General features: G+C 40.3%; 1 protein-coding gene across 5 annotated transcripts in view; it reads left to right on the top strand.

Moving 5' to 3' along the window:
• klhl5 (kelch-like family member 5) overlaps window positions 1–22,231 on the top strand; it is a 55,787-nt gene extending 33,556 nt beyond the window's left edge. For all 5 annotated transcript variants that reach the window (XM_067584607.1, XM_067584609.1, XM_067584605.1 and 2 more), the window contains 12 exons: window positions 98–286; window positions 5,754–5,890; window positions 7,421–7,617; window positions 8,862–9,074; window positions 13,202–13,388; window positions 14,259–14,483; window positions 15,199–15,274; window positions 15,696–15,782; window positions 16,943–17,017; window positions 17,362–17,499; window positions 18,494–18,665; window positions 19,623–22,231. In XM_067584607.1, the coding sequence (XP_067440708.1) occupies window positions 98–286; window positions 5,754–5,890; window positions 7,421–7,617; window positions 8,862–9,074; window positions 13,202–13,388; window positions 14,259–14,483; window positions 15,199–15,274; window positions 15,696–15,782; window positions 16,943–17,017; window positions 17,362–17,499; window positions 18,494–18,665; window positions 19,623–19,679 (1,753 nt within the window). In that variant the 3' untranslated portion in view covers window positions 19,680–22,231. The remainder of the gene's footprint in view (window positions 1–97; window positions 287–5,753; window positions 5,891–7,420; window positions 7,618–8,861; window positions 9,075–13,201; window positions 13,389–14,258; window positions 14,484–15,198; window positions 15,275–15,695; window positions 15,783–16,942; window positions 17,018–17,361; window positions 17,500–18,493; window positions 18,666–19,622) is intronic.
• Window positions 22,232–26,812: the final 4,581 nt, after the last annotated feature.

Raw genomic sequence — 26,812 nt, forward strand, 5'->3', positions numbered from 1 at the left:
CAACACATGCACTCAAAGCTTCTGTCTCCTTCTCTTTGTGTCTGTTTGTCCGTGTGTTTGTGTGAATCTTTGTGTGCTTGTCACTGTGTGGGCCCAGGACGTCCAACAGCAGCGCAACACTGTCCTCATGTGTGTCGATGGAGCCGTGTGTGTGTCCTGAGGAGTGTATGTTCACCGCTCTGTCCCATGCCGACGTCACCTTCCGCAAGATGGAGGGCTACTTAAGGACCCGGCAGCTGTGTGATGTCACACTGGTGGCTGGAGAAAGGCGGATACCTGCGCACAGGTAAGAGCAAAGAGAGACAAAAATGTCACATATGTGCAGATTAGACTGTGATGTTGAATACATGATTAGGGCTGCAAGTAATGATTATTTCCATTGACTGTTCAGGCCAAAACAATTTGAAAAATTGTGACAAATTTGCATATTCTCTATTTCCCTGAGCCCGAAGTTGATGTCTTTTAAATTGCATGTTTTTCTGACCAACAGTCCAAAACCCACAGATATTGAATTTACAATGATAGAAAACAGAGAAAAGTAGAGCTGCAACAATTAATCGACAGAAAATTAATCAGCAACTATTTTGATAATTGAATAATTGTTTTAGTCTTTTTTTTTTAAACAAAAATGCCAAAAATTTGCTGGTTGCAGCCTCTCAAACGTGAGGATTTGAAGCTTTTTTGTGTTCTACATGATAGTAAACTTAATATCAGTAGATTGGACAAAACAAGACATTTCAATACATCTCATGGGGCTGTAGGGAATTATAACAGGCATTTTTTTTACTATTATCTGACATTTCATAGACTAAATGATTAATCGATTAAGCAAGAAAATGCTCAGCAGATTAATCAATAATGACAATAATCATTAGTTGCAGCTCTAAAGAAAAGCCAGTTAAGTCTATAAAGATTGTAGTTAATTAATTTTCTCCATTATTCAACTCAATAATTCAAGTGACAGAATGAAAAATTAATGTCTGTAATCATCAAAAAATGGTTGTTGCATCGTTTTAAGAAATGAAGGCAGAAAAATAATTTGAATATAATTTTAGAACAGCTGTTTTTAACATTATCATATTGTAAAAATGTTTGTTTCTTTGGCTCAGATATGCATTTAGGCGATTTCCCTTGATGTCGCCAGTCTCCCAACACTTACCGGGCACACACGTTGGAAACTTTATCACTATTACACATTTATGCATATGCACTCTGTCTATACACAAGAAGATACCGACAAATGCAACACACACAAAGATACACACTTGTATACAAACAGATATACTTTTTTTTTTTAATAGTACAGTACAAGTGACCAATATCAAAACAAACAACATATGACAGAGCACCAGACAACAGTGAAAACTAGATTTTAAACAAACTGAAACAAAAAGAAGGAAAAAAGGGAAAACAGCAGCAACAATAACAATGGAGAATGACGAAAAAGCAAACAAACAAAAAAGGCTTAGATTTTCTTACTGTAGCATGCATGTGTTTAGGTAGGTGTGTGTGTGTGTGTGTGAGGGGGGGGGGGATTTCTGTGTGGGAGAGAGAGCATTAGGGGGAGACAGTATTAACCAGAGGAAGAAAGAAAAAAGATAATAAATAAATAATAACATAGCTATATCTCTGGTTGGGCTCCAAGGACAAAGAGTCGCTGGGGTGGATCCGGGGCGGGTCAGGTCAGGACAGCTCTATCCCAGGACAATTTTATGTATTTATTTTTGTTTTCCCTTAAATGCCGGTTTGGGAGCCATGATGGCTGATGATTCACATAGATATACTTCGGTGCTTATCTTCGACACACATCCACACACTAACTCACACACACACGCACACACAGCTCATCACACACCTCATCAGCTCAGACTGGAGGAATAAAACATAAGAGCCCTGGGCTTCAGTGCTTCTACCAGAGAACAGCGTTTGTTAGCTTGTTTTATCCTTTTTTATTCTTAATAATATATACCTTGACACATAATATGTACATCCAGCTTTTTCTTACACGTCCTCATGCAGAAGCATTAGCATTAACACTTGCATACAGTGCTGAGTCATCAACCACAACCTCTGAACACGTGCATGTACACACAAGATACAAACATGATGACACACACACACACTGCTTACACGGGATACTGTTTGGACAGAATCCTTCACAGCGCAGTCACACACATAAAAGTCCCTTTTTTATTTTTGTAGTCTCTCTGTATCACACGGAGTCGACTGAGCTTCTGACTCATGCAACACACACACACATACACGTGTCTGTCATCTACCTCATAGCCCCCCTCTGTCCTGCTCTGTCGCTGCTGCTCTCTGGGCAAGTGGCCACCGGTGCAGCAGCAGGGTCCATCTGCACAAGGATGAGAGAGAAGCCCTCCACCATCAGAAAGACTCCCTTTCTCTCACTGCCTTCCTCTTCTGCCTCATTTGATTTAGTCCCCCAGGCACAGATGGTGACAAACAAAAGACCCTGCTGTATGAGAATCCTAATGGTGTATGTGAAAGAGTGTGTCGGCATCTGAAGTTGTGTGTGTGCCAGCAAAGGGGGGGGTGTGGGGGGGTGTAAGACATCTTTATTGGAAAGTGGTTGTTTTGTTTTGCAATTGATTTATTGTACGTGTAGGATAAAAGTGCTTTTCCGGGAACAAAACATATACCCTCTTTCCCTCCATCTCTCTCTGTCTTAACATGTACACACAAACAAATGCACCATACATGCTGAAGAGGCCACTTGTACTGTATACAGCTGCATATTTCTTGTGGAGCTTGTTGCAAGCAGCACACTTTGAGCAAACCTCAGGCTCGCCCTACAGTATGTTTAAAAGAAGTAGAGGAGAATTATACCTTTTTGTCTCTGAGGCTGCACCCTATACAAATGCATAGTGGTACGCTTGCATAGTACCTTGCAAGTCTATTTTTATACTGGCCCCTCTGTTTACTTATTTTAGTGAGTATTCCTGCACTGCTTAACTTCTTTATACTTTTATGGGAGATCAATAGGTATGCATCTGGGGCCCATTATGTGCATGTTTTCGTACAAAAAGGTACTTCTCCTTTGCCGTTATTTTCGAGCGTGTGGAAAGAAAAGTCATAATAGATGAGTAGACCTCTCTCACCACCCCTCCTGCTGTTTTTTCCCCCCTCTCTGTTTTTCCACTGCTGTATCTCTGTACTAAGCAGCACATCCACGCTCAAACGCAAACAGACACAGTGTTCAGTTTCCAGCTCTTGGCCTCCTTTTTCCTGAGTCCAACTCTTCTGTTTCCTCCTCTCTTCTGTCTGGCATTTTGTCTGCTCTCTGCTCTCTCCATTACAGCATGACACACTGCCTGCCATGTCTCTGTCTTCAGCGCGGCGCATTTGTGTTTGTGTGTAAATAACCCAGTGCTGTATATAGCCTGTGTCGCTCAAAGCAAGTCAGACAGAGACCCACATGAAAAATTAAGGAGTGGAAATGGTGTGTGTGTGTGTGTGTGTGTGTGTGTGTGTGTCTGTCTGTGTATGTCAGAAAGAGAGAGAGAGATAAGACCTGACTGGAATACTTGCAGAACAACTTCCTGCTGACTATAGTCTATTTTGATATCTTTGTAAAATACACACATATACACACACGCCACACACACACTCTTCTCTGCTTGAGGCTATCTGTCAAGGTCCCAGTGTCACACTCAGTAATGAGATTATACTCATGTACATGCACACATCAGGTGGAAATCTGTTCATATGATATCAAACAGAGCTCTAATATGAGCTTGATCATGATCAGTTTATTCATCATCAGCCATTTTTATAACAGGACCATACTCATTACTTTTTGGTACTTTTTTTTTTACTACTTTCACATTTGTGTGTGTGTGTGTATCTGTGTTTAACTTCACGGTGACATGAAAGGGTAATGGATTGTTGCGGTGGGGAATTAATTAACTGTCTTTTTATAAGTGACCTTAGGACAATGCCTCTCTGTCCTTCTTCTGGGCTTGCTCTCCATTATGCCATATGTCTTTCTTCTCAAACTCTCTTGCTTCTAAATTGTACGTTGACCTTCCATTAAACATGTCCCTCTCTCTCTTTCTCCACTGTTGTTATTGACGCATGCAAATTAAATAATCTATCTGACTGCACAGATTGGCACGTCTTTTGTAGTGCGTTGCAGTACTTGATCCGGCTGGGTTTGTGTCTCCTTTTATATTGTTTTGTGTGGATTCTGTGTTTAAAAAAAAAAAAAGAAAAAAAGAAAGTATTTTTTCAAATAACTAAAGCTAAAGTAACTAAAGGAATGAAAAGTGTCTGGAATAGAAAAAGAAACACTTGTTTCACGGGGGGGGGGGAGCCAGGAAACAATGATCTGTGGAGAGATGCAGTATGAAATAAGGAGACAAACACTGTGTAGAGTGTATAAGTGAAGTTACAGTATAGTACTGACCTTCAGGCAGCGTGCCCTTTGTCTCTCATTGTACAACATGACTTTTTCAGAGAATACCACTATATTAAGACAATCACATGCTTCAGATAGTGACAGTGTCCTTAATGATTCTTGTATAAATGAGTGGAAAAATGTCAGTGTGCTCTAAAAACCACAGACCTACTATACGTGACGTTATTCTGATCTCTGTTTCGTCTAACTTGTCTGTTGTGGTTACTTACTTTAGCTTGAATTTTGACACTTGCTATACTTCCTAGCCCACACTAGTCTCCTGTAGGCTGCTCTCCTACTATTGAAATAGTATGTCACATTTGTTCTGTGAAGTCAAGCTAATACCTTCAAAACCTCATACGCCCACTTAAGTCCCCCCCCCCACCCCCGCTATTTGTGTCACACCTTTTGTGCAAGTTAGTGCATTTCAAAATGCTTTACAGATGACTGAGAAACTGACACTAAGACATAACAAATGTAAACAGTAAAACAATTTGAGACGTATGGACATGAGAAATAAAAATGATAAAAAGATAAAAATGCAATGAAACCAATAAAATAAGTTTTAAGGAAATAAAGTGCCCTTGACTACAGTGTTCTGGGCTCTGACCAACCAGCATTACTGTATCCTTTGTTGACACTAACAAAGGACTGAAGCAGCCCTAACATGTTGCTATCATTACAGAGCCTGACTAAGGGGTAGAGACACAGAGTTAGCGATGATAGTTGGCAGGTTATGGTAGAAAACATATCTGCTGTGACCTTCAGTCATGCAGTTGTAGACTTTCACACATAGCATAGACTAAGAATACACAGTGTTTAATAACATATTGGTTGTCACCAACAAGTCTGCGATTGGACACATCAGTCTATTACACCAAATTCAATTATTTTCCTACTGTTGTTTTCCATCAGTGAATCCTAGTTTCAGTCTGACTGGGGACATTTTTCATTCATCTCCTGCTCTCTCATTTCCTGTCATCGATCCACTGTAATAAAGGCTTGAATGGCAAAAAAAAAAACATCCCTTTGCAGTTTTTAGGAATTTGCACACCGAAGTAGTGATTGTCAGACCGCTTTTAAATCAACTACAAGTCATTAATCATTAATGTGACTCATATTTATATCTGCTCTGTGATGTATTTGCAGGATCATAGAGTTGCATGTTTTCATGTCGTGTCATCTTTTCCAGGCCATCCTTTCCCCTATCTGTTCTGCATCTTTTCCCTGTCAGTCCAGACTTGTCCTGTCAGCAAGGTCAAAGCACTGCACGTGCTTCCATTACAGCTGTCCGTCCTCTCTGACTGATGCCTGACACTGTCTCCCCTCACAGACTGGTTCTCTCATCCGTGTCAGACTACTTTGCGGCCATGTTCACCAGTGATGTGCGGGAGGCCAAGCAGGACGAGGTGAAGATGGAGGGAGTTGACCCGGACGCGTTGTGGGTCCTGGTGCAGTATGCTTACACAGGTACAGAAACACTCATCTCTTTTTATTAGAAAAGGATCAGTACACAGAGCCATGCTCCTCTCTTCCTCTAGAAGAATTCCCAGTGTATGTATGCTTTTGTTTGCAAACTCGCTTGCCTCAAATTGCCCCTTGAGGGACGAACAAAGTATTTTGAATTGAATTGAATAAATTGATAGTTATCAGACCGGTCAAATTATTATTTAACAGTGTATTTAAGTATAACAGTGCAGTTAGATGTATTGTATTTCAGAAGTCACAACCAACTGACCATGGCTCTGAGATTCATACTGTTTATTATCATACAAGATTAATTTTAGAGGTGGCACAGTTGCATACACAGTAAATGGAAAGACACAATTGACACAAATTTGGCCGAGGCAGCGCAAACTTAACACAAAGACACATCTGTACAAGTTGAAAATGTTTCAACCTGAGAAAAATATTTTAGCTTGTACCTTGGCTTGAATCTTCTTCATACAAGATGAAAGGCTAAGGGAGAGAGGCTGAAGCGAAAATACATAATAGAAAAAAACAAAAAAACAGTTTCTGGTGAGTTCTGAGATCAATCGGAGATTGAGCTGAACCTGTGCTTGTGACCCACCCGGTTGTGATGGAGAATGATACTATAGTGCTGCCGTAAATCCTCACTTATGGCACCAAATGTGTATTAATCAGCAGCTGAGGGTTAGTGGTTAGGATTTGAGCCCCCAACAAATACACAATTACTCTTGTTTGACTAAAATTTGCTAAAAACTACAGTGCCCAACCATTTTAAGAAATTACTGAGACATTTTTTTTCCAAAAATGAATCTATTTAGTTCATTTTTAAAGATTAAAGTTTTCAGGTGGAACAAATTGACTTTGGGCTTACTGCTGCAGACATGGTAGGGAAGTCAAGAAGTACTAAGAGACAGATAAACTGACACATTGTTGGTTTTAGGAAAAAAAGAAAAAATAATGCCAGCCTCATCCTTTAAAGGAAGATATGTTTAAGGCTGCCTGTCAACATAACAGTGACTCTGTTATTGTTAAAAGTGCACAGTCTAAATTCCAATATAAAGCCCATGTAGCTGAGTGTACATACATACATTTTTGCCTCAGTGCTATTGATGTTGGGGAAAGGCACTGTACACAAATCGCAGTGTGAGCTTTAATTTTAGTAGTGGGCAAATTAAATGTAATGACTAATCTGTATACATTACTGAATCCATATAGGTCACAACTTGGGTAGGTTTTTCGTTTGGGATTGTGGGTTGAAAATCTGATCTGCTTCTAACAGCTAACATCTCTAGTAAGTTATCTCAAGCAGCCATCACATTTTCCGTGGTAAACGGTTTCATTCTGGGTCTCGGTTCTATGAAAAATGTATTAGTTTTCGTGAGCTTTTGCTCGTGTTGATGGGCATGTTACTCTTGATCTCAAATCTCTTAAATAATAAATCTCAGACTCGTTTTAAAACACAGCCCTTTTGTGATATCTTGTCTTTCTTTGCCTCTGTCTTCCTGCTTCTACACACAATATGTCCTCCAGGCCGTCTCGAGTTGAGGGAGGACACTATTGAGTCTCTCCTGTCGGCCTCTTGTCTGCTGCAGTTGTCGTCTGTAGTTCAGGCCTGCTGTTCTTTCCTCATGAAGCAGCTCCACCCCTCCAACTGTCTCGGCATCCGCTCCTACGCCGACGCTCAGGGCTGCCATGACCTGCAGACGGCCGCTCACGCCTACACCATGGTGGGTGCACTGCCGCTTCATCTCCGTACCTCCAGCGATTGTAGAGCCAACACAAGAAAATGAATGAAAGGACGACCTTGGGAAAATATAGACCTGAAAATTATTGTGTAGATTGAACGAGACAACTAGATGTTAAATCTCAAGAATCACATGGAAAAACATATTTAATGCTTTCACCTTTCCCAACAATCCACCTCTCTCTCTACCGCATATTCCCCACTGTGGTCATTTTCCAGTCTTGATGTTATTCTTGGTAACAAATCGGTTCCTCATTCACAACACACACCACACACCATTATCACCACAATGGCTGTTTTCTTCACAGCGTTGCTATGGTGACTGTGAAATAGCTTCTTCATCCATTTGATCGTTCTTTTTTTTCTTTTCTTGTTTTCTCCTGTCTTTACATGCCTTTTTTTCCCCCCCACTCTGCCTCCCTCTGTGTCTGTCTCTGTCAGCGTCACTGTTTCTCTCTTTCTTTCTCTCCGTAAGTGGATTATTGTTCAACTTTAATCTGGGGTAATTATGTCATAGGGGTGACTTCATCTGGGTTTAACTGTCTGCCTGTGTCTGTAATTCACTCACACACATATACAGCTCACAGGATTATTATAGCCAATGTGTAAGAGCTATACAATAGATTGACTTTGTAGAGAAATGCTTTTTTTATTGTAAATGTTTTATTTATATGGGAATCAGGGTTTCCTTGCTTTTTCTAATCTTTCCACCAGAAACAAATTATGTCTATAATGGTAATGGCACCCTGTACAGTCATTATATAGAAACAGCAACCATCACAGCGTGTCATCACCTTGACCACTGTCACAGTTGACACAACAGTGCATACTGAGGATACATTTCCGAGTGGTGTTTGTGTTCCGGCCTGTGTGTTAAAGTATCTAGTTCTCATTTCTACCTCCATCTGTATTCACATTCTTTTTCAATACGACTGACTTATTCCAACCTTTTCTTATCCAGACCCTTTTTTCCAGCTCTGCTCATCCATCTTCCACTGACCTTTCTCAAGCCCTCCTTTCCTTCCTTTTGTCTCTCTCCTTCCAACCTTTTGATCCGTTTTCTCCCTTTACTCAAATCCTCCTATTGTTTTTTTTTTTATTCTCTCACCCCCCTCTTTATTCAGCAGTTCATGATTCATTCATCCGTACTCTTTTGAAACAAATCTGTCTCTTTTCCTCTTTACTCCTACAGCTGCTCAGTTTTACTCCCTTCTCTCTGTCTACCAGGAACACTTCCTGGAGGTGGTAGGAGGCCAGGAGTTCCTGCTGCTCCCAGTGGAGGAGATGGAGAGACTGCTCACTTCTGATGACATTAACGTGCCTGACGAGGAAACCGTGGTAACCTCTTTGCTAACTTGGGTCCGTCATGACGCCAGCACCCGGCAACGCCACCTTCCTTTGCTGCTGGGTCACATCCGACTGCCACTGCTACAGCCGCAGGTGGGAGCTCTGTTGCATATCGTACTTTAATTATTGCTGGATTTAATATCCTGTGAAACTGTTTTATATCTGTTGCCACATTATCAGCTTCCTGTCTCTCTGTTTCCCTTTGTCTCTTTATCATCTTTCTCTCGCTCTTGAATCAGTCGAATGGATAATAAGTACATATGTTGCCAAGAAGTAAAAGGTGAAAATATGAAGATTACATTCATTAACAAACAAATAGCAGCGTCAATCAACTAGAGCTGCAACACTTAGTTGATTAATCGAACTATTTTGAAAATCAGTTAATCTTTCAGGTAATTTTTTAAGCAAAAAATGCCAAAGATTTGATGGTTCCAGGTTCTTTGATATGAGAATGTGCTGCTTTTCATGGTCTTACATGATATTAAATTAATATGTTCGGGTTTTGGTCTGTTTGTTGTGCAAAACAAGACATTCAATGACGCCATCTTGTGTTCTAGGATATTGTGGTGGTCATTTTTCACTGTTTTCTGATGTTTTATATATCAAACGAATTGATTAATGGAGAAAATAATAGACACATTAACCAATAATGACAACAATCATTAGTTGCAGCCCAACAATTAACACATTTTAACGCTAGAACTTCCCATCTAAAAGAGTAAAAGCGATCTGCTAACCTGACTTCTTCTTCTTCTTCTCCACACCCCCAGATTTTATATTTGTAGTCTTCAGCCCCAACAGACGATGCCTTTTTTTTCACCTCTGCAGTAGTACTCCTCAAGACCTGTAAGCAGGCTTTGATGTGTGAAATCAGTGGTGTTCCCCTTTAATCTTTTCACCACATTCAGTAAACTGTACTGTGGTTGTTCATCGTCTTCATATCTCTCGTAGCATAGTAAGAGTTTGTGCCAAATTTGTGCTCTCTCTCCCTCCCGCTCCTTCTCTCTACCTCCTACTGCTTCAGTCTGTCTTTCTGTCTCTCACTCTGTCTCACTATCCACTTGGGCAATTAGAGAGACTGTTCGTATCACAACTATTACCCTGCCAGGCGCGTGCTTGTGTTTGCTGTGCTTGTTCTATCGCTCTCTCTCTCTCTCTCTTTCTCCTTCCTAGCTACTTTAGCAGGGTATCTGAGTGGTAATGTGATGCTGAGACATTTATATGCTGGGCAGAACCTCACTTACTGCCTAGGGCTTTGGATGTACAAACACACACACACTCACACACACATTTTAAACCTTAATTAACTGTGATATCTCTCTTAACCGCAGCTAAATTATCTGTTCTCTTCATCTCCCTCATCAGTTATTTCCTTCGCTATATATAAAGAAACTGTAGAGATAAAACTCCCGCTGTGCGCCCTCCCTCTCCCCATCTTCTCTGCCTGCATCTATACATCTCCCAGTTTTTGCACTAGTGCGGTACACAGTATGAACACCTCAGATATATGGTTTTGCCCTGGTCAGCTGAAATCACAAGTAGCTGTAACGTGTAATCAGTGGAGAAGATGGATGGCAGAGAAGGAACAGTGAAAAGCAATGGAGCAGAGACAGACAGCAAGAGAGATACAGAGCTGAGGCTTGATTCAACCTTTAACGATGGATCATGTGCAAGCCCGCCACCGCCACCATCATCACCGTGCTAAACTGATAAATGGATTAACATTCAGCAACTTCATGAGCTGTGAAATGCCAATGAAACGAGAAATAAACCTCACACAGACAACAGATCGATACTCATCAACCAATTAGTCAGCTCTCCATCTAGGCCACCATGCAATTAATCATCAAAAGGATATCAGCGCACCAGATTAATACCTTTAATCCCTGCTCCCCATTACCACTGTCACACACACACAAACACACACACACTTGGTTTAATCTGAGTCAGATAAGCATCTGTTGGACAGAAATCGGACAATGTGCACCAAAGAGATTTACAGAGCAGTGTGTGTGTGTGTCCGCTAACAATTATTTCAGTTATCGATTTAATCTGGCGATTTTAATTTTGCTGATGATTTATCATTTGCTCCTACAAAATGTTAGAAAATATTAGAAAATGCCATTACCAGCATTAGAATTTTCCACAGTCTAATGGGATTTCTTAATTGCTTTTATGCTTTACTGTCTCAAAAACAGTCAAAAACCAAAAGATATTCAGTTTTCTGATACAGAAGACAAATAAAAGCTTCACATTTGAGAAGCTGGAAGCAGTTAATTTTTGGCATTTTTGCTTGAAAAAGAATTGAAATGATTCATTGATTTGAATTGCTTTAGTTCTGGTGTGTTTGTGTGTGTAGTGGAAATGATGCAAAGGCAGGATGTTCATAAAAAGATGGAGAGGGTAGGTGTTGGTACAGTAGCAGCAAAAGAAAAGCTGCAACTAATGATTATTTTCTTTATTGATTAATCTGTCGATTATTTTCTTGATTAATTGTTTAGTCATTTGGTCTATAAAATGTTAGAAAATTGTGAAAAATGATGATTACTGTTTCCCAAAGCCCAAAATGTCTTCTTTTGTCCCGACCAACAGTCTACAACAATTAATTGATGATCAAAATAGTTGGTGTAGTTGTAGTAATAGTAGTTAATTAATCGACTAATCATTGTAGCTCTAGTTTTAGGGCTAACAATTATTTTCACTGTTGAGCAATCTGCCAATTAAAATTTTGCTAATTATTTAAGTTTATTGTTTGCGCTGTAAAATTTTAGAAAATCAAAACCCATTAGCCTAATGTAATGTCTTACTCCTTTGCTTTACTGTCTGAAAAAACTGTCCAAAATCAAAAGATATTAACTTTCCTAATATGGAAGACAAACAACAACAGAAAAGCTTCACATGTGAGAAGCTGGAAGCAGGGAATTTTTAGCATTTTTACTTGAAAAATAACGATAATTTTTCTGTCGATTACTGTAACTAGACTAATCGTTTCAGTTCCAGTGTGTTTATGTGTGTGATGGTGCAAAGGCAGGATGTACATAAAAATTCAAGATGGAGAAGGGTAGGTGTTGGTTGCAGCATGCTTTGCAAGAGAAATAAGATGGGAGTAAACATGAAAAATATGCATACAAGCTGGGAGGAGTCCACGCTGTCTCTCCTGTTTAAGTATGAGCTTGAACAGAGAGGGGAGCACAACTTTCTCGCTGCCCACTGTGCGGAAAAGAGAGGACAGAGAGGGGACGGTGGGACGCCCACAGGATTGTGTCTTATCTCGCCCTCCACATTCAATCCTTCACAGCGTGATGGACAAATAGCACAGGAGAGGACAAACACGTTTTTTTTTCCTATCTCTGTCCTTCCCGTTCACACACATACACAAATGAGTGCCGAAATAGGGTTCACCCTAATTTGTCCCTCAGTGATTGTATGCAATGGAAGTCTGGGTTCACCCTGGCGTGTAAGCTGCTTATCCATTTACCATGCTTGCTTTACACTCTCCACGTCAGGCTGAGAAAATTGATTTTATATTCAGTGACCAAGTTGAATTATTTGGGCCGAATCTTTCTTTTTCTGGTGGTGGGAAATACAGAGGAAAGCACAGTGGGAAAAATAATTTAGCGTGTCTTTTATCATATATCATCTATTACACTTGTTCTCTATGATTGAATCTTAGCAGTGTTCCCACTGACTTCAGAGCCAACACACACATACATACATGCAGGCACACACGCACAGCCTAGAAACTTCAAATGACTTTCCATCTATTAACACACACACACACGTACGCAAACACACACAAACACACACCTATCTAAATGTAAATCACGTACTTCTTGCCTTCAGGGAAAACTTTCTTCTCACCACCCTGCTTCTCTCACAGGCAGCAATTTCCTGTGGATGTATTTTAAGGAACAGACTGGTGGATTGAAGTGCCTCATGCTGCAGCCCCTGGCTGTGTGTGTGTGTGTGTGTGTGTGTGTGTGTGTGTGTGTGTGTGTGTGTGTGTGTGAGCACTAATGACTGCTGGTCTGATCTAATCTCTCAATCAATGAGAGAACAGATTTCTTTCGCCCCTAAGACCTCTGCAATCAGTGATAACATCGTAACCCACTCTGACCTATACACACATTACAGACACACACACCCTGCATTTGTGTCATCTGATCGTTGATAGCAGTTGTCACATGTCCCTGTGTGTTTATCAATGCGTGTGTGTGTAGTTCTTGGCAGATCTGGAGACCAACGCTCTTCTCCGGGACAGTGTGGAGTGTCAGCGGCTGCTGATGGAGGGGATGAAATATCACCTCTTGCCCCAGCGCCGGCCCCTGCTTCAGAGTCCGCGCACCCGGCCACGCAAGGCCACCGTAGGGGCAATGTTTGCTGTGGGCGGCATGGACGCCACGAAAGGTAGCACAGTCACTTGCACGGACCCACACACAACTAGAAAAACTCTTTAACATATATTATGTAAGAATATTGTATCATTAAACAAACTCAAATTCACAGATTTTTCTTCTACTTATGATTTAGTAACCTATAAATATATGGGTAAAAATCTCATCTCACATTTTCTTAATTTTTGTTATTGTTGTTTATAGCAGGTGATATTGTTGTTCTTTTTTTTTTTTCAAATCTGATGAAAACACCAAAACTGACTGAATTAGTTGATCCTACTGAAAAGTGTCGTCTGTGAAACCAAAGCTAGAAATAACTTGTTCCTTTGTGCCACATAAATGAGCCAAACCGTTGCACTGAGCTCTGTAGTTTATTTTGAATCAATCCCAAATACACAGTCATGCTGCCGTAAATACTCACTAGTGCACCAAATTCACTGCTGAAAGTACGCAGTAAAAAATGTACTATTTACTCCTGTTTCTGTAATGTTTGCTAAAAACTGCAGTGCTGAGCTGTTTTAAGAAATCATGTAGCCTTTTTTAAAAAGGAAACTATTTATTTGTAACTCGTTATCAAAGATTCACATCTTCAGTAGGAACAAATTGGCATGCAGCTGAGAGCCATCGACAGTCAGAAAGTATTGTGACATGGACAAACACATTGTTGATTTTGCTGTTTTCACCAGAGCTGTTACCATAAACGAAAATATAGAACATGTGAACGTGTGTGAAGGTACAGATAAAAAAACAGAAAAAACTACTGGAGCAGAATGTAACTCAGTGCTCTTACTCCATGCATAAGCACAAAATCAGAGATCAGCATACATCCCCTCACACTCCAAGACACACAGTTGTACTTTCACGTGTTCTGTGTTTTCTCTAGGTGCCACCAGTATCGAGCAGTACTGTCTGCGTCAGGACACATGGAGGCAGGTGGCCACCATGAGCGGACGGAGACTCCAGTTTGGCGTAGCCGTCCTCGACAGCCGTCTCTATGTGGTGGGAGGCCGAGATGGACTCAAGACCCTCAACACTGTGGAGTGTTACAACCCGCACAGCAAGACTTGGAGCGTCATGCCACCCATGTCCACACACAGGCATGGCTTAGGTGAGCCCTGTATTTTGAACGCAAACATGATTTACACGAACTGTAAAGGTCAGTCCAAACTTTATTTTAATTCATCTTGAGTGCCAATACAGAAACTTTTTCAGAGGATTGATATTAGATATTTGAATTTTAAGTGTGGCATTAAACAAGTGCAGTTGTAAAGAAAATACTACTGATATTTAAATTTTTGTGATATATATTGATCCCTGCTGGAAAATTATCTTTTCCTTTCCTATCGCAGTAAAGTCAAAGGTCAGTTTCCGCTGCAGAACAGCATCTCTGCAGTAAGTGATTCAATATTATGCTCAAGGACACTTCAGCAGAGTGGATTTAACCCGGATGTTTTGTTTGAAGGACAGTCTCTCCACTTACTGTGCAAGCCATCACCATTACAATGACAAAATTTGATAAGCAGTGCTGTGCTGGTGCTTCATTGTTTTTATAAATGTGTGCATGTGTGTAAAAAGGGAGGTGGGGATTCAAACACACATCTGGCGGCACAGATGTTCTGGCAGATAAATCCCTTGAGTCCGGAGGTGTCAACACGCTGCTAACTCTGCATGGTGCACAACCCTTGGTGTGGTTGCACACACAATAAAAACTCACACACTCACACCTTGTCCTTAACGCGTGTGGTTGTATGAGCTTGTCCGAGCCGATAATGTTTTGGTGAGTTGCCATGATTTAATCGTGCATATGTGGTTGTGTATCGCAGGTGTGGCTGTCCTAGAGGGGCCTATGTACGCAGTAGGAGGACATGATGGCTGGAGCTACCTCAGCACAGTAGAAAGGTGGGGGAATTCTTCACACAGCTGGCTGAGCGGTAGCAGTTGTTTTATTCTTTAATTTAGTGGCAGCCGGCCATGCAGAGAGTTTTCAGAGATCCACCTCTGAGATTTTGGCCTTTACCCAAACACAAAGGAAGTTTGTTGTTTGTTTCTGGTGTTCACAGCACTGAAAAATGAAATAAAATAAACATGTGTCTTCCCAGTGACAATGTCCTTGAAGAAAGAATGTAATTCCAAGGAAATCTGTTGACAGTGATTTCTGTGGATTATTCAGAACAACAAAGACTGTTTACATTGTTGCTGCTGGAAGATGCAGTGACTGCTTTGTATATTTCATCACTTGTTGCAACATTTCTGCAAAGTTCAGGTTAGACATGTTTTAGCATGTTCAGTACTCAGAAGCTGTTTATACTCTTTCTACCAGGTGGGACCCTCAAGCTCGTCAGTGGAGCTTTGTTGCAAGTATGGCAACACCCAGAAGCACTGTGGGAGTAGCTGTACTCAATGGCAAGTAAGTGAGCTCACATATTGCCTCACAAATCAACACTACATCCCCGTTAAAATGTAATATTTGCTCATACATAGTCACTTTTAATTATATTGGGGGGGGGGTTGGATGCTGTATGCACTTATTGCAAGTAGCTTTGCACAAAAGTGTCTGCCAAATTCATTTACTACTGACACTGAGCTGTGCAACCACATTTGTAGCTCACTGTGGTGTATAATAACCACTGTATGTCACAGAAATAGTCAATTAAGTAAAATCCAGTGCTAGTGGTTTGGAATAACAATTATAGTGCTTGAAACAATACAAATCTGATCCGCTAGGCCCTAAAAGGAGAGAAAATACAAACTTGTCATGTGAGAAACATCAGAGAATATGTTGAAAACTCCACCATGTCCATGAGTTTAGAGGATAAAGGAAACAGTGAAGGTATGTTGCTGTGCTGCTATATATATAACAGTATGGAAAAAGTGACGATACTCACAGTCAGGGACATAAGAACACATACACACAGTCAGTCATGTGCACAAATACACATATCGATAGGATTTGATAAGTTCCAGGCTTGAACATCCTCACTTGCCCCGAATTCTTCAGCAGCCGGCAAGAGAAGTTATTAGACTCGCAATATTGTGCCGTTGTTTTTATTATTCAGTGCCTCAGAGAGACGCTACAGAGAAAGGCTTTATAGATGGTAATTAATACAGAAACAACTGATTTGTGCTAAGCATACCCAGCAGTAGAGTGTGTGTGCGTTGCTGCGTGCGTTTGAGAGTGTGCGTGTATGTGTTGTGTATTCTCTAGGCTCCTCGCCTGATGGAGCTCATTACTTGCTCGACTGGTTCTGTTGCACTTCTTTCTTTGCCCTCCTAACTCCACATCCACGGATGCACACACACACACACATTGAATGACGGCTCGGGGTTGTGATGCCCCAAGAGCATTGGTTGATTGATTTCGTTCACCTCACATTGTCCCCCAAATCCTGCACACACTCACACACGTACACACACCCCTTGTACCATCTGTTTTGGTGTCACTAAATTGAAATGGGACTTCCAGAATCGAGAAATGTGTGCAGAGCTTTGTGTGGCAGGTGTTTTGTGTGTGTGTGTGTGTGTGTGTGTGTGTCCAGAGGGATAACACTATCTTTCTTTCTTTCTCAGGTTGTATGCAGTCGGAGGTCGTGACGGCTCATCCTGCCTGCGTTCAGTGGAGTGTTTCGACCCTCACACCAACAGGTCGGCGACAGGGGACTTCATTTGACCAGAATTAATTGCCGTCTCCTGCTTTATTATCTGTCTGCTGTTCTTTCTAGTGAAGCGCCTCTGTGCTTATTTACCCACAGATCAAAGGAGACAGCTAACCCTCTCAGGACGTTAGAATAGACCACATTCAAACAACTTCTGTTTATCAACTGCATTCATTAAAGTCTCCGCTGGAAGTGCTGAAACCACCTTCTCATAGCTTGATTAATGTTTTTGTTTTTGCTTGACATTAATGTCGGAGAAAATATGCAAGTCTGCTTTTTTTTTCTTCTTTTTTTTCTCTCTGATGGTTAAAACCTGCTGACCTCCATCTACAGGTGGAGCGCTTGTGCTCCGATGGCTAAACGACGCGGGGGTGTGGGTGTGGCCACGTGGCACGGCTTCCTGTACGCCATCGGAGGTCATGATGCTCCGGCCTCATCTCTGGCTTCTCGGCTAAGTGACTGTGTGGAGAGGTGAGTCTACATTCATTTGCGTTTGTGTGTGTGTGTGTTTGTGCGTTTGTTGCTAGTTTATAAAGGAGACATGTCAGATGAATCATACATACTGCTACTAATTTGCAGTGCCCAATTTACTCTGATAAAAACATTTGCTTTGGTACTTTTTCTCTCATTTTTATAGGATTTTTTATTATATTTGACATGTTTCTCATGTGATGGCTGTTTTAAAATCCGTATATGTAAAATCTGAATTCAATTAAATTGTTTTTCAAATCAGAAAGGTTACATAAAACAGAAATTTTAGGCGACCCCAGAAAACATTGGTGCAGTCTGTGTGATGTTTTCAGACCTGTTGGTAGGGGGTAGCAACATGCAAATAAACTTGTAAATAAAAAATGCTGCCATAGTTGCCAAATTTACTCAAAAGTGACCTAGAAATTAAAATCTGTTCTATTGACACTGTAATCTTTAGCTTCTGCCTGCCGTTAGGGACGAGCATGACAAAATTTTAAGATCAGTGATTGTTTTTTTCTTGCTGAAATGCCCCTTAACTTCTACCCCAAAATGTTTATGCACACTGTCTTGTACCTTTAACTTTTTATTAAAGAACCAGATAACACAGTTGTTTGTATTTTGTACTAATGGTTTAACCGGGAGAGTTTCATGCCAGTCCATGCTGAAGAAATGCTCAAACTATGAGTCAGGTAACGTTGTCTATCAGAAACATTTGTGGGATTTTTACATCTGGATCTAGAGGCCCCCAAAAGAATTTGTTCAACATTTTGGGAAATATGCTTTTTCACTTTCTTGCCAAGATATTAGATAAGTACAGATATGACAACAGTATTGATCTTCTCATCTAATTCTCAGAAAAAAGGGGGAAAGTGTATTTACCAAAATATGAAACTTTTTGAATATTACCCTTTAATACTATGGACTATGGTGTGGAAAAAAGTAAATGTAACTTATTAATACACTTTTGTGTATGTGTGTGTGTGTGTGTGTACAGGTATGACCCTCAGACAGATGTTTGGACAGCAGTAGCCCCCATGAGTATTAGCAGAGATGCCGTTGGTGTTTGTCTCCTTGGTGACCGTCTCTATGCTGTGGGCGGTTATGACGGGCAGGTGTATCTCAATACTGTGGAAGCTTATGACCCTCAGACAAATGAGTGGACACAGGTACGCATCCAAACACACACACACACACGCTATTTATACATATTTAGAAGGAGGGAGTCTGTACACTTCACAGAATCATGCAGTCTGACCTTCTCCCAGCTCCTCTTCCATGTAACTTGGCATGTTCTCATTGTTATGTAAATGTGTGTTTTCCTCATGCTAATATTGTCCTTGCCGCCACAGCAGCAGTAGGAGATAAAGGCGAATATTTCAAAGTTGAACAATCCCATCCAGCAGGAGTTTCTATCACGCTTCAGTTTATACCTCATCTCCTGCATAGCCTTAGAGGATTTCTTACCAAAGTTGCTGGAAATCTGCCATTTTAGAGACATGCACCATGCTGAGAACAAGAGGTGGGCGGATACAGAGAACATTCAAACTGACACAGAGGGAGGAGGACAAACTGAGATGTTAGGGAACATGTTGAGACCATTAAATGTGTCCTCTGTTCATTGTCAGACACTGAAACAAACAAAACAGTGAATGTGTTGCCTGTCTTCTCCTAACTGGAGTAGCTTCACTATTCACTTTAGCACAAACCTGTCAATCCGTAAATCTCTGAGACAGATAACATGGATGGTAAGTTTATGTTTAAAATAAGGTGACTGATAGACAGCTGGGACTGTCTGTGTGGAAGCAGTGGCTACAAACTTTACCTATTTGTTTTTAAATGTTGAAAAAACATGTAGAAGTGCTTGTGGATGGATTCACAAAGTTGTCAGCTGAATAAGATCACATATAATCAATTTTAGTGTTTTAGTATAGACACTTACGGTCAACTCGATTCATTCATTAATTGTTTGTTCTATAAAATATCAGAAAATGGTGAAACTGACATGATTTCACGTTACTGCAGTGATTTATCGTTCTACATAATCCAAGCTGCATCCGTTAAGCTGCATCCGTTAATATCCAGCTGTGATTGTGATTCTTGTGTTTTCTCTGTTTGCTCTCCAGGTGGCACCTCTGTGTCTGGGCAGAGCAGGAGCCTGTGTGGTGGCCGTCAGACTGTGAAAACACAAACACCGACATTTTGATGAGGCTCGGAGACCCTTCTCTTTGTCTCCCGCCTGCCTGCCAGCGTGCGACCAAACACTTGAAACGGAGAGACTGATTACTGATCGCACTTCAGGTTTTTACACTTCAGCAAAGTCAAATTTGACCCTCCTTAAAGACTGCCAGTCATTCATTTCAATGTTTGGGGGGTGAGGTTAGGGTTAAGGTATCAGGTGTCAAGCATCTGATAAGGTTTTTCACATTTGTACATCCTGATAACTTCCGCCAAAGTGAACTGCCACCGACAGCCATGATGAAGAAGAATCTGCAATGTTTATTTGAGCATGACAGAACAGCTGTCTGGCAGATTTTTTTCTTGCCTTTTATTTTATCTCTCTCACACGAACACACACACACACATATAAAGCTACATGACTGCTCTCTGCTTCTATTTCTGCTGACAGAAAAGGTGAGAGAGACAGAGAGAGATTGTCAACACTGTTGAGATGCCTCATCATTTTACGCTCTAGTTTTTCTTAACAACATCTGATCGTCTGTATTGATGCTATTTTAATAGCAATATATTCCCCATTACTTTATGCTGCAGTTGGCAAGTCCTATTCTTTTTCTCTCTTGCCCACTGACAGATGAAAAAAAGACTTTTGACATAATCAGCACAACTTTATGAACAGCTATACTGTAAGGAACTGCAAACCTCTTTACTTTTCTCAGTCAAAAGCATATCATCATGTTTTATCTGATTTTTCTTTGTGTATGTCTTCCACGTTGCATCAGCCCACATCTGAAGGATACAGTGTACAGTGAAACGCGATTTATTGTTCAGCTCATGTTCAGTTTTAGCTTTTTTAAAAAGCTACAATAGCAAATTATTCAACTTTTTCTTTTTTTTTTAACTTTGTGATTGTACAATTTTTCACATGGTAGAGAACTATTAAGCACTTTTTACTGGGTAGCCTGAGTAATGACAATAATAATAACAATAACAACACTGTGGCCCTTTGTTGACCCCTGTTGGGAAATTTTGTTAACTTTGTTTTCAATTTCCCTCGGAGCACAAGGTCAGCTATTTACAGGCTCGGTTTTCTGCAGGGCCAGTTGAGCTTTTCTGTCTGCCAACTACCATCTTTTTCTCCACTATAGATGCATCTTTTGTGTGTGTGTGTATGTGTGTGTGTGTTCATGTGTTTGGGTGTTCAGAAATTGCAAGGAGTATATTTTTATCTCAAATGAGAATCTTCCCCCCTCTTCCCTTCCCCTCTCCACATCTTCAATTCCCTGCTGCTTTCTCTTCATCCCCATTTTCCCATTTCATCACCGCACACACACACACACATACACACACACACAAAAATACATGCACTACCACGTTTGAGAGCACAATCGGATACCCAGACAAAATGAACAACAGACCATATAATGAGACCATGAATTTAATAACGATTCAGCCGGTGCCGACGTTTTGTTTGATGTCGAGTTCAAAGCGTTATTAGATTTGATGCTGCTGCAGACAAAGTATCAGACAGACATGAGGGGAAAATGAATCCAGTGAAATAACCTCATGTGTCCATATTTGCCGGCTCGTTTAAGTACACTCACATGCCAAGAAACCTTGAGAACACGAAGACGCAGACTGCAGGTTCAACACTGACATGTGCCACAACCATTTTACGTTGTATGCGTAATTGTGTTTTCCCCCTGGTTGCTTGGATCTGCTCTCCTGGTCTGTAGTGTGTGCGTGTGTACAAAAAGCAAACTCCTGACAGTGAGAGGCAAAGCAGGCATCCTGTCTGAACTGACAGATCTAGAGCTAATGTAGCCCCCAGGATGCACATCACAAACACACATGGACATACAGCATACACACACACACACACACACACACACACACACTTATAAAACGACACACTTAACCACACAGCTGAAAACCAAGTGCCCCAGGAGCCGGTGAAGATTGAAAAGCCTCCCAAATTTGCCGGCATGACATGTAAAAAGCAGAGACGGGCAGCCGAGCAATTCCCCACAGCTGAGCTGATGTTTATTCAGGCCTAATGCACTGCTGCATTATTCTATTTTCTTCCCCTTCAAACCTTCTTGCTGTTTATTTTGAGCAGAATTCTCTTTAGATCAGAGCAAAAAGAAGTGTGTCACCTCCACTATGTCGACATATTCGGAGAGTTTGATTTCAGTCAGAGATTAAAATTAAAAGAAAAAGACACATTCCAAATCAAATTATATATTGGTGTATATTATGTACATAAATAAATATAAAATCTGTATGTAGTTTAATTGCATTATGCTGTATATTATACAATGCCCACTCAATACACCATGTGTTATTGTCTGTTTGTTTTTGTACCATGAATTGAGATGAAGAAGAGGTGTAATAAAAGTGACAGTCGGTGAGAAATGGTGCAGCTGCTCATCTCCTCTTTTTTTCTACCAGAATGTTACACCTCCTCTTTTACTGTATAAATTATGTATGTACAATATATGCTGCTGTAATATGCTGTTATTGGTCTTTTATACATTAAAGTCAAGATGTGATTTAATACCTTTTGTCTGTTTTTCCCTATGTAAAATACGAACGCACAACAGCTTAACAATAACAGCTAAATCATGTTTATGCTACAGACAGTTTTGCAGACAGTTTCCATTCGTCACAAAAGCGTATCACAATAAATGCAGTGTATGTTTATAAGTGCAGCTCTGGCAGCGGCCTTTGCAGGTCAGAGGTTTCTGTAGGGTTTATGCAGGTTTTGCTGCTGAATTAATATTCTGAACAGTTTTGAGCCTGAAGGTTAATATGAACTCATTATTCTTAAGTGTGGATGTTCTAACTTTAAAAAGCTGCAGCCTGAGCCAGAAACACAGGAGTGAGTTGAAGCATTCAGAGAGTAGAAAAAGTGTGTGAGCAAGAGGAATGCTCACATTTTACAGATACTTTAACCCCGGGACAGCGGCCAGTAGCCAGCTGATTCACTCTGTTATTTATTGCTGGGGAGGCTTTAAATCATAACCAGCTCTGACAAAACGCCTCCCGGTGGCGCTGAGAAATGATGCCAGTGACCTTGTCTGGTTGTCTTAACAGCACCTTAGTCCATCACGTCTGACAGGAACAAGAGGGAGACGGAAAGTGCTGGACTGTCTGGCTCCATGTGTTTGTCATCCAGATGTAGACATAGTGCTATACAGACGTGTGCACATCTGCATTTACCAGGCAGCTTAATTACCACTAATGGAGTTCTAACGCTGCCCCTCATTCATTAACATTAGCCCTTTCATCACCTTATGGAGACTTGTGTCATGTCAATTCTTTTCAGGGGATTTATTAGTAAATTCTGAGGTTTATATCTTAACTTATTATTATGATATTATTATGATATTCATCACAGATGCACAGCAAAAATCTTAATATTTTGTCACACGTAACTGTCTCCGTCTGGTCAACGCAGTCAGGACAATTTCAATGTGTATATCTGGGCCAAAGCTGGATTACCATTTGGACAAAGGCAGACCCTATGGTGCCCTGAACACCAATGGTTGGCTATGTGTGAGTTGTTTTGGGGCATGTTGATTAATTGCAACATTTTGGGGGGAAATATGAACCACTAAAACACATACAAGTCTTCAATATTTCATTTGATATTATTCTTACACGTTGCATATTCTTTTAGAACTTTTGGATAATCAAATTATCACAAACTTCAGGCAAAACGGCTTATGCTCAATAAGAGCCCACGGCTCATTTTTGCTCCAGGGCCTCCTAGCGGGTTAATTCGTGCTCTGATTTGGGCAGATTTCTGTTGAGATCTAACAGAGAATTATGCTCACGGGAGTCATTTCCAGAGTGTTTCCTGGGGATGATATTCAACACCTGTATTCAGACACACTACATGCAGCACATCGTTGTCATGTTTATATCAATTGGCAAGCTGGATTCTCAACACATGGACATTTTTTTACATCTTGTATGTGTATCAATGTGTATATTGTGTGTCCTCGTACCAAACAGTGTGTCCCAAGCACATAAACCCTCAAAATAAATGGTAAGTACAATTACAAAGAATAATAAATGAATAAGAGTTATATATAAAACACTTGAGCATTTCAATTTATTTGAACACATGGACATTTTTAACTCTCTGAACTATTTTCCTAAATGTTGCTCTGGATTCTGGCTCTGCAGTCTGTCGCATCATTATTCAGTGATGTGTTGTGCCACATTACTCACTGTACTGTTGGCAAATGACTCTCAATAGTAGCTTTGTTATATAGTAAGTACGGTGGCCCCCAAGGACAAAGCACACACAGGATTGAAAGCATAAACATTAAGGGAAACGTGCTCAATGAAGTCTTTAAAGTGCTCCAAAAAAACAGATATTTGAACATCAACATTTCCATGACAACTGGGCCTCTTCATCTCCTGAGAAAGATCATGTGGTATGATCGAAAGGTCCAGAACAGCCACTTAATGGACTTTGTTGTGAGATTGTTTTGTAAACTATAAGATACAATAATTGTTTTAAAATGATTCAGTTTCTTTTGCCTTATTGGAAAGTATGTAGAAACACTTGAAAAATATACAGCATTGTTAAAGCATTCAGCTACATACTCACTCAGGGTTTAATTTCTCACAAAACATTCATTTTTCATCTGTTTTTTTTTTTCATCTCTGTGCTCTAATTTTACCATTTTGCTTGGAAATCATACAGCTGCTCCCTTCGGTGCATCTTAATGAGATCTGAGTCAGCAGGGTGTATTCTGCTTCGGCATGCCAGAGCACAGAGAGAAATATTTGTGTCACACAGCTGGTGTTTCATTCCAGCTCTGAGGTTTGCACAGGAAAAATAAGATGTCAACTTTCCATCAATGTGTAAGAAAGTACAGAAGACCAGAGTGTTGTTCTGCCCTCTTTCTTCAACAGTGAAATTACAAAAGAAAAAGAGCAGTTGACTTTGACATCTGATTTATTTCAGATGGACATGAGGATGATAAGTAAGCCTGTTCAGTGTTTCCTTTCTTCCAAAGAGCATTATGGAGCATTTACAGGACAACAGCATAAATAAAATAGGACAGAACAGATTATGGATTATATCAGTATATGGAAGCATTGGAAAGAGAAAGTCATGAAAATTGTACAAGGCTGCTCTCTACTGGATCTGTGGTGGAAACACAACATTCGCTGAACCGAAATTACAGAATTTACAAAGAGAGTAGAGAAAACAGCTGTGGTGATACTGTGGTCATGGCTGGATTAACCTCTTATGGGGCCCCAAGGCAAAAGGTTGTTGTTGGGCCCCTATTGACCTTCACTATGCATGGTAGAACTCTAAAGCTGCAATGATTAGACAGAACATTTTGATAACTGATTAAACAAAAATGCCAAAAATTCTCAGTCAAGTGAGTCAACTGAGACCAACGTTCATGATTCCCTCCACCTACAAATAGTCTCAGCACTGCAGCCTGCAGGATGTTAACAAGCTACACTTGGACCGATGCACCAGATGGGATCATATATTCAGTGAGTTGGCAACACTGCACACGAAGGTGCTTTGACAATAGAAAATATCAGCTCCATTATTTGTTGAGTTGGACTCCATAAAACATCTAATAAATGTCTGTATTGTTATTAACGGCGTGCTCTCCCAGTTTACTGCAGTTGTTTACTGTACATAATCCCATCAGGAGCGCTTGGACAGATGTAGAGCTCAAATCTGTGTGCATAAAGTATCTCCTCGACAAACACAGCTGGCTGCACACTCAGAGATTATGTACACAATATAATACCTCAAGGCTCCCTTTATATGCTGCTCCTGAATTTTCTACAGAGGGAAGGAACCACAGAGAGATGTTTAAACATCCTCTGTTGTTTCAGCTTCACAATCTGTTCAGTTTAATCTGAATATTTTATGTGGGAGGATTCAGTCTTTGTAGAGCAGAATCTGTGAGGAAGTACCTTGTTCAAGAGTATGTGGAAAATGTAACACGAGGCCTTTTTTCACAGCAGACACTTTGATTTGTTGGAAAAGCACAGGTGTTACTAATAACATTAACAATGACTCCATTCTCCAGGACCCACAAACTGAAACAGCTAAACAGAATCTAGTATCCATCATTGCTGACAATGTACACAAGATCATCCCACATAGAAACATATTTTGTATATTATAGATATTTTGTAAACTCGATATTGTCCTACATGTGAAATTTGGCTTGCAGCATGGCAAAAACAGACATATCAAAACAGTCTCATCCACTGATAAAAAAAAACACTGACTAAGAGGGTTTTATATTAATTTGTGTGCATTTTTTTTTCACATACTATAAAGGAATGTTTGAATCTATTGCTACGTATCTTCCTAAATGGAGCATTTAAAGGTTAGGGTCACAGTTTTGTAATTTTGTGCAAAAATGCATTTAAAAGTGTATCTGAAGCATTATATGAGGCTTCAGCAGTCTGAGTTAGTCATATCAAGTGGATATCTGCCACATTTATAGTCTTCTTAGCATCAGATTCCGTCTTTGTGTTTCCTTGGACAGTGTTTCCCTGTTGAGCTGCGGTGGAAGTACAGTAACAAAAAGGAAACTTAGGCACTAAAAAGACTGTAACTTTGAAAGATATCAACTTGATTTACTCATTTTGGGCAGGAGCTTCATATTAGCTTCAGATAAACTTTCACACACATTTTTACACAGAAGGAGCCTTGTGGATTTTGGCCCCATCACTCACATTGTAAGTGTATTATGAAGAGATCTTCGAATGGTCAGTATGAACATGAGGAACGATTACAGCAAGAAAAACCTGTTTCAGTCTTCATTTGGGTACCTGACTATTGTTTTAATAAAGACTTGAAAAATTGTGAATCCATAGTTTAATTGTGATAGGTATCACTGGCAAATATCTTCCCTTTTTTAGAAATATATTTTTATTGTCAGTGTTGAAAATATTTAGTCTGCTGAAGAACCCCTAACCCAGGAAGTTCAGCAGAAGGTTGCTCACTGAAAATATTCCTGTCTACAATACAATACATAATTTATGAACTTCACCAATTTTAGAAATATTAGCTGTTTCTCCATTCCTAGAGCTGCTGCCTAGAGGTCTGGAGAGCGAAGAGTTCAGGACTGTCCTG

Source organism: Thunnus thynnus, chromosome 3, assembly GCF_963924715.1.
Source record: "Thunnus thynnus chromosome 3, fThuThy2.1, whole genome shotgun sequence".
Classification (NCBI taxonomy): domain Eukaryota; kingdom Metazoa; phylum Chordata; class Actinopteri; order Scombriformes; family Scombridae; genus Thunnus; species Thunnus thynnus.